The sequence below is a fragment of the Octopus bimaculoides genome, chromosome 20 (genome assembly GCF_001194135.2).
Source record: "Octopus bimaculoides isolate UCB-OBI-ISO-001 chromosome 20, ASM119413v2, whole genome shotgun sequence".
NCBI classification, from domain to species: Eukaryota; Metazoa; Mollusca; class Cephalopoda; order Octopoda; family Octopodidae; genus Octopus; species Octopus bimaculoides.
The window spans coordinates 6,860,900-6,868,981 of record NC_069000.1 but is presented as its reverse complement, the minus strand read 5'-3'; the positions used below and the strand labels follow the sequence as shown (position 1 = coordinate 6,868,981).

General features: G+C 34.8%; 1 protein-coding gene across 2 annotated transcripts in view; it reads right to left on the bottom strand.

Moving 5' to 3' along the window:
- Positions 1 to 6: 6 nt before the first annotated feature.
- The window catches only part of LOC106869189 (ubiquitin carboxyl-terminal hydrolase 15), a 36,990-nt gene continuing 28,914 nt past the window's right edge, over positions 7 to 8,082 (bottom strand). For both annotated transcript variants that reach the window (XM_014914820.2, XM_052974943.1), the window contains 10 exons: positions 7,808 to 7,870; positions 6,392 to 6,520; positions 5,440 to 5,582; positions 4,621 to 4,992; positions 4,193 to 4,263; positions 3,772 to 3,890; positions 2,835 to 2,984; positions 2,331 to 2,434; positions 1,242 to 1,330; positions 7 to 300 (listed from right to left, as the gene is read on the bottom strand). In XM_014914820.2, coding sequence (XP_014770306.1) covers positions 19 to 300; positions 1,242 to 1,330; positions 2,331 to 2,434; positions 2,835 to 2,984; positions 3,772 to 3,890; positions 4,193 to 4,263; positions 4,621 to 4,992; positions 5,440 to 5,582; positions 6,392 to 6,520; positions 7,808 to 7,870 — 1,522 coding nt within the window. In that variant the 3' untranslated portion in view covers positions 7 to 18. The remainder of the gene's footprint in view (positions 301 to 1,241; positions 1,331 to 2,330; positions 2,435 to 2,834; positions 2,985 to 3,771; positions 3,891 to 4,192; positions 4,264 to 4,620; positions 4,993 to 5,439; positions 5,583 to 6,391; positions 6,521 to 7,807; positions 7,871 to 8,082) is intronic.

The following is an 8,082-nucleotide window of genomic DNA, read 5'->3' as shown; positions in this document are numbered from 1 at the left end:
AAAAAAAAAAACCCAGTCTTAATTTATGTCCATAGCTTCATCATCATCATCGTCATCATCATCGGTATCTTCAATACCATTTGTGTTTCTATCTTGTGACTCAGTCTGTGGGAAAGAAGGCGGCGGAGCACCGACAGCAGCAGCAGTGGTGGCAGCAGCAGCGGCAGTGACAGCAGCAGCAGCTTGGCCACTTCCTCCGGCTAAGGAAGAACAGGTAGCATTATTCATCTTGGACCGTTTCTTCTGAGATGGATCAGGGATGCCTTGTCTTTGATACACAAGTACATAGGCAGCCTTTGTCTGGAATGAAACAAGAGCACAAGTCAAAATACTTCATCAAACTTAATTGTTTCAATGATCCCTCCCCCCATTTCATTTTACAAACTTCATAGGTTGTGATTGTTGGACAATGACTGAAAGAGGACACTCACAAACGCAAGTGGCTGAAATGGGAATTATCCCAAAGGATCTCTGATGTAATGTTATTCGACAGGGGGCATAGCTTTCAGATGAGAGAGATTCTCCAGGTTGGGCCAAGACTTCTCAGCATAGAGAGGTCACAGCTCCAATGCTATTATAATGTGATTAGAATGTGACAAGAAAAAATCATAAGGCAGATTCTTCAAGTGGAACCAATCAGCAGGACGCCAAGAGGTGGACCAAGAATGAAATGGTCAGATAATATCCATATTATCTCAGTTGATCACACGTGGGTGTCCAGCCAGAAAGACTAATGACAGTTGCTTCTGATAGGACCCTCCTTAGACAAGAATTTTTAAAAAGTTTATTTCAAACAGTTTAAACTAGCATTAAAAAGTGGATCCTAATAAACCACTCTTTTATTTTTGAATTTCATCTCCAGTTTCAAACATTGCTTTGCTGCCATACTGGAGCACCACCTCTTACAGTAGAATTACTTTACTAGAATGACAGGCAAAGTTAGACTCAATCTAAAGGGACATAACCAAGAAAGACAAAATAGTTTTCCTCATGTTTCATTAATTTCACCAGCAAACCAGTTAAAAAAGAAATGAAACAAGTGTCACTCATATTTTACACTTGACTGGTTTAGTGAACTTCACCAGGATTTGATTTCAGAATATAATAAATGCCAGGATATTTAGCTCCAAAACTAGCAATTCTGTTGCAAACCTGCCCAGTGCAACATTCAGTAAATATTTAACTTTTTTTTTCTTTTGGCTGGTAGATTTTTTCTGAATATTCCAATCAAATATTCTTACCACAACAGCATCCTCAGAAGAAGCTGATACAGTTGAGTCATCAAAATAATACCATTCCTTATCATCTTTGTTTTTGGCAAATGCCGTATCTGCAGAAAACATGGAAAGGAAACATTAACATCATTGACAGGAATTTTACATTCTACACATCATCACCAGCACTGCCGGTCGAGGCACACAACAAATTGTCAGTTTGAACATGACTACTTGCTGAACTGCTAAATTATGGGAACATAAACAAACAAATACCTGGTGTCAAGTAGTAACAGGCAAATGCAAACAAGCTTCCACTCAAGTTTACATCTACCAAATTCACTCAGGCCATTGGTCAGAGTTGAAGACACTTGCCCAAGGTGCAGTGCAGTGTGACTGAACCCAAAAGCAAAGAATTGCAAGAACAGCATCAACCAGAGGTGTATGGGATCAGAGTTGGTCTGAAGCCTACAACACACAAGCTGGAACATTTAACTAAAAACTACATTACAAAAGTGTGACAGACCAATAGAGTCCATATCAACATGAATCTATCTACATTAGACATGTCACTTTGCATTAAAGTTAAATAAGTATTGGGAGTTTGATAAATGTGAATGCCCAAAATTTTTGGCCCTCAAATCACTCTGTAACTTCTGCCAATTAATAATAAAATTCTTCACATATATGGCCTAGTGGTTAGGGAGTTGTACTCTCAATCACTAGATCATAGGTTCAATTTTTGAACTGAGCAGCACATTGTGTTCTTGAGCAAAACACTTTGTTTCATGTTGCTCCAGTCCAATCAGCTGTACAAGGGTCACCCAGTGACACGGTAGCCTTCCAATCAAGGGGCATGTTGGTCTGCATACCTTGTTAGCAGGGTGGCATCATTCAAAAGCTAAAATGATGTAAAGTGCATTGTGACCAGTGATGTATAATAACATCCAATAATCTGGTCAATCACATGATCATGTTATGTGTGTATATATTTTCACACACACATAAAATTATACAATCTACATAATAGGGACCATGTCAAAAGCAGTATCTACATTAGATAATGTCTTTTTTATAAAATTAAATTTAAAAAATTAAGAAAGTCTGGTTACTTACAGTGACCACCACCCATTCCACCATAGTGGTTACTCACAGATATTAAATCATAAGTAGCAGGACCATGGTTGTTGTTGATTATGTATTTCTTCAGATTCAAGTTACTAAACAACAGAAACAAAACATTTAAAACAATTTTGGGGTTTTTCTTTTTTATAATACATTTTCACATATTCTTGGTTTTATTCTTTGTTTGGGAAAATTAAAAGTTTTTACTTTTTTTTAAAGATCAGATTTCAAATGAAGAAGAAAAAAAAAAAGAAACCAAATTAAGTTGAAGGAAATTAAATCTTCATAAAACAATGAAGGAAATTACTTTAACCCTTTTTTTTCATCCTAACCCACCTGAAACTGCCCCTGGTTCTAAGATACAAACTCCCTGTTTTAAAAGGATCTTAAACCTTCCATCAAAATTTCACATTATGTTCCAAACACCAGCCGAACATAAAAATATTTCTTTAAAAACCATGGTATAAAAGCCTGCTAGAAATTGTGGTCACTTACCAAGTGGGGAATTCAACAAGCGTATCTATTTTGTCTCGCCAATATCGATTGTAAGAAAACCGTTTCAAGTGTATAACTAAGATGTTGGGTAAAGACCAGAGATCGAACTTTTTCGTGGCCTGCTGATGTTTCTTACACTGAGGACAATACCTAAGACAGAAAAGAAATTACAATAAATACAGTTATTTGAAAATATATGAGAAAATTGGAGAATTTGAAGTTAAGATTTTCACACCTAATTATTAAGATCAATCAAGTTGATTAAATATCATCGGGGTAATAACTGTTAATAAGAATTATTCAGATCAATTAGCCTCATCTCCTACAGATGAAAAAATTACTATGTACATTCACATATTTTAATAAAAGGTGACACTTAAAAAGCACCCAGTCCACTCTGCAAAGTGGTTGGCATAAGGAAGGGCATCTAGCTGTAAAAACCACATCAAAAGAGAAAGTGGGGATTGGTGCAGTTCTCTGGATTGCCAGCTCCTGTCAAACTGTCCAACTCATGCCAGCATGGAAGACCAATTGATGATGATAACACTGACTCAAACAGTGTACGTCTTCACACTGGTAAGGACTGGATGGACCATCATGGTTTGATCAGTTCTTATTCTGATCTATTACCTCCCTTGATGAATCAGAGACTCACGTTCCAACTTATACGTTTCAGTTTCATTTTGCTTTCTATAGCTGAATGCCCTTTGTAACACCAAGCACCACAGAATGAGCTGATTACATTGTGGCACCAACACTACAGATGTCCCCATGTCCTCAACAAGACTAAATAGGTCCTCTTGATCCTATGTTGCTGCTATGACTTTACAGAATGAAGAGAGAATAACATCTTTTCAAATCTAAAAAAAATATGATGCTAACAGTCCCCAAAATTCTAAATCATTATCAGTCAGTGTAAGAGTGGAGCAGTACAAACCAGGGATCATCAGCGCCGAGTTTTTCCTTTGTTGTAAATAATTCCAAACATTCATTCAACTGAATGGTCTGCTTCTTCATAGTGTTCTTCTGGCGCATCGATTCATGAATATCAATTGTCTGAGAAAACATGCCAATAGAATATTTAATAGATTTTGGTACAAACTTGCTGTAAATTTATATCAACGGAAATAAATAAAATGAATATGTTTATCAACAGAAACACATACACACATATATATATATATCATCCAACCCATGCCAACATGGAAGGCAGACGTTTGATGATGATGATATATATATATATATATATATATATATATATATATATATATATATTTATTAGTAGTATAAACAACACCCTGTGGAAATATCAATATCAAGTGAAAATGTGATCTTCCCAATGTAATAAATGATCTCACCTCTGCTACAGATTCACTGTAAAATTTCATTTTGGCTTTCATATCCCAGTCTATAGCAATATAGGTTTGTGCTGAAAGAAATGGTGGGGAAATATATAAATTTTACATGAAACTATATTAAACACACTGATTATAACCATTAACACACAAACTAAAGCTTTTCTTAGCTTCTGTCACATTTACACAGAATATCTACCATGTGACATCGAAAAGAGAAAAATAAAAACAGTGAATGCGGTCTAATGACACAAGACATTAAGAGTGGATCCAGTTGAATGATTTTGTAATGGGGTTAATTTGTTCATTTAAAACCCTTCAAGGCAATGCTCCAGCATGGACACGGTCCAGTGAGCAAAGCAAAAAAAATAAATAAAGGATTAACAAAAAAAAAAAAAAAAAAAAAAAAAAAAAAAAAAAATCCAAATTACATGTTAATTCCAACGGCTTTCCACTTTCATCCATTCGATTATCAACTGCTGCTGTTCCATAAGAATTGACGGGCGTAAACCGGAAGAGACGATGTGGTGGCTGGTTTTCATTTTCTTCGGTTTCAATATCTGTATTGATGTTGTCTTCACATGATTGCTTTAGTTCTGTCTTCGATTTCCCACTGGTTGCTGTTATATTGCTGTTGGTAGTGGAGCTACTAGCAGGACCAACACTGTTATTTAAGTTGTTAGTCAATGTAGTTGAGGTATCTGTACAGTTGAGGTTGCTGCTGTAGGGAAGATTTCCTTTGGGACTTTCTTCTAAGGGAGAGTCACAACTATCGTCCATTTCCTCCATTTGAGAATTGTTTTCTGCAAAGAGAAAAATAACACAAAACTTCACTGAATAACACAACTACAACAACACATCTGGGAATGAAACCTGCTACTGGTACCATGTAAGCCAGTACTACATGTTCCATGACTGGATGGTCAGTGGCTAAATCAGTGGCCCACATTTGAGTTGCCTGCTACTCTTGTGAGGAGGATGTCTGGACACCCAGCAGGAGTAAAAACAAAAACTTGTTGAAGGACAGATGAGTTCCTTGTGGGCCAACTTAAGTATGACTAGGTTTTACTGGATTAGTCAAGGCACTTAGGCTGAAGAAGAATGCATTATGTCGAGTCTCTTACTCCTTGGGCAACAGATTTTGGATAATTGATCCTTTTAACGAGCAGTTCAGCTACAGACTAATGTATTAGTTACGTTAATTTACTCACTACAACATATCAAAGTAAAATAAGGTGAGATAGACTGACCCCCATTCACACTGTAGAGAGGCTTTGGTACAACATCCAAATTATCTAAGTCTTCCTCCAGTTCATCATCTTCATCTGACCGATTCTTCACATCGTCGTCTATCCACCATTTCTCAGATTCATCAGGAACTTTCACATAACGTCTGAAAATAAAAAAATGTTCACTTTGAGGATGAAGTTAATTTGTATTTTTTTTTATTAAAAAAAAAAATTCAAACCACTAAAAGACAACACAAGTACTATCAATAATGTTGAACTTTAAAAAAATGGATTTAAAAAAAAATACGATTAAGCATCTTTAAAAAAAAAGCCAACTTAAACCTTTTAGCATTCAGATTATTCTGCCAAATGTAATGCTTATTTATTCACATCATTTTGAATTAACCATGGATTATCTCATAGCTTTGAGACTTTAATGTTGATTATCATCATTGTTTAACGTCTGCTTTCCATGCTGACATGGATTTGATGGTTTGACATGGAGCTGGCGAGACAACAATTGTCTGTTGTGGCATGTACAGCTGAATGCCCTTCGTAATGCCAACCACTTAACAGAGTATACTGGGTGCTCTTTATGTACCACCAGCATGGGTACATTCACGCAACACCTGAAAGGACAAGCCTCTATGAGTGGAAGACAGCAATTTTACTTGGCTTGACACATCTTATCAAGCACAGCATATCACCATACCTCCTGGTTCCTTGTCATTTCAATGATGTGGTTGTTAATTTTTAGAATGACATTGTAGGGTAGCTGTGGCCAGTTTGAACTTAAAGCATAGAATATTTGGGCTCCAACATGGCCGGTTTAAATTGTAATGGGTTAAGGTATACTGAAATGGCCCCCAAGTTGTGACCGACACATGAAACAACTCCAGTACTAAAATCCTTTACCCCACCCGAGTTGTGAAACAAATTTTGTCAATAAGTGTAGTAAAAATTGCAGACTTACGATATTCTATTTAAAACTAAATTATAAAGGATTTCATAGGTACAATGTTTTCTGGGAACTGGAAGAAGTAACGGCTGACCGAATAAACTGTATGATGTTATAGGAGTATCATTGTAAGCCACTTTCACTCTAGAATAAAAAAAATTTAAAAAATCAATTTATGTTCAATAGGTTAAAATCAATACCAATAGGATTCAATGAAGAAACAAGCAAACAAAAAAAGAAAACATTGAGAAAATGTCAAACAATTCCATAACTAGGAGTCAATATAGTAATTTTACATTGTGTACATAAAATGATTTGTAATGATGAGCAGAATTCCCACACATACAACTATTCACACAAATACATCGAGACATACTTTATCACTGTGTTACCAATTTTGACCCTCTGCAAAATCCCAAATTTTATTTGATTTTCTTTGCAGGAGCAACTGTTTTAGCAAAAGCATATATTGTTAAATGCTCGAAATACGAGAGTAGAAAAACAGCCAACAACTGATGAAGGGTCGTTCTTTATGCTGTTCTTTTGTTTTCCATTTGTGTCTTTCGTTGTTCAAAAAAATAGTTCATATTCAATGTACTCATACTTCGTAACTTTTTGTTGTACAATTGTTATAAATCACAATTCAATCCAAGAAAAATATTTTACCTATAAAATCTATAATACTAGTAAATAAATAGCAATAAAATAACAATAGAATGTAAAGAATATTTTATGTAAAAAAGTAAGTCAAAATTATTTATAATAAATATTACTGTTGTTTTCTGAATCACAGTCACTCACACTAGACTCGTGCACACCGTCACTTGTAGACGTGATCGCCGATTCACAAGCACTTGTAGACGAACTTGTGGATTTCTTTTTTAAAAATTGGTTGCCTCTTAGAAGCTTTTTTTTTTCATTCTCTATAAATTTCTTGGTAACACACAGAAGAGGTTGTTATGGTAGTAGAAACTTTTGCACTTTATTCAAAATTTGTATATTGTGCTTGAAAAATAAAAACTTGTAAATCCAGGGTCTCGTAAAGCAGATCCTCAAAGTGCGGAATTACTGTATTTTTACAAACCCATTAATTAACAGCAAAAAAGAAAATTATTTGCAGGTTTTCATTCTGCGAACACCGACTGGTTGAATTGCACTAATAAAAACAATGAAAAAAATTTAGTGGTTTCTCTATAAACAGGTAAAATTCAAGGTCAATGCATAAATTTCGTTGACTTTTTTGTTTTTCACTTCCCAAGTTCTCTTTTCTGATAATGGTCAGAGCCTCTCTGCTCTTGTTTCTTAAATTTTCTTTCTATTGGGATTGAGTAATTATCCCAACAATTAGAAATGAATGAAGTGTGGTGGAGCTTGGAGCATATAAAATTGATAAGGTTTATATTATTGTCTGGAAATATGGTACTCACTCACTTTTTCTCTCTCATGTAGATTGGTAAAATAACTATATGGTCATCCATTAGAGGAACTTCGTATCTGACAAAGAAAAGAAATATTCAAAGTAAGAAACAGCACAATTAGACAACTGGGGTAATGCAGATGGAATAAATTACCAAAATAGATTAACAACCAATTTATAATTCTAAGCTTTTTTTATATCTATGATTTTTAGTAAATAAAAACATTATATATATATATATATATATATATATGTGTATATATATATATATATGTATATATATATGTAT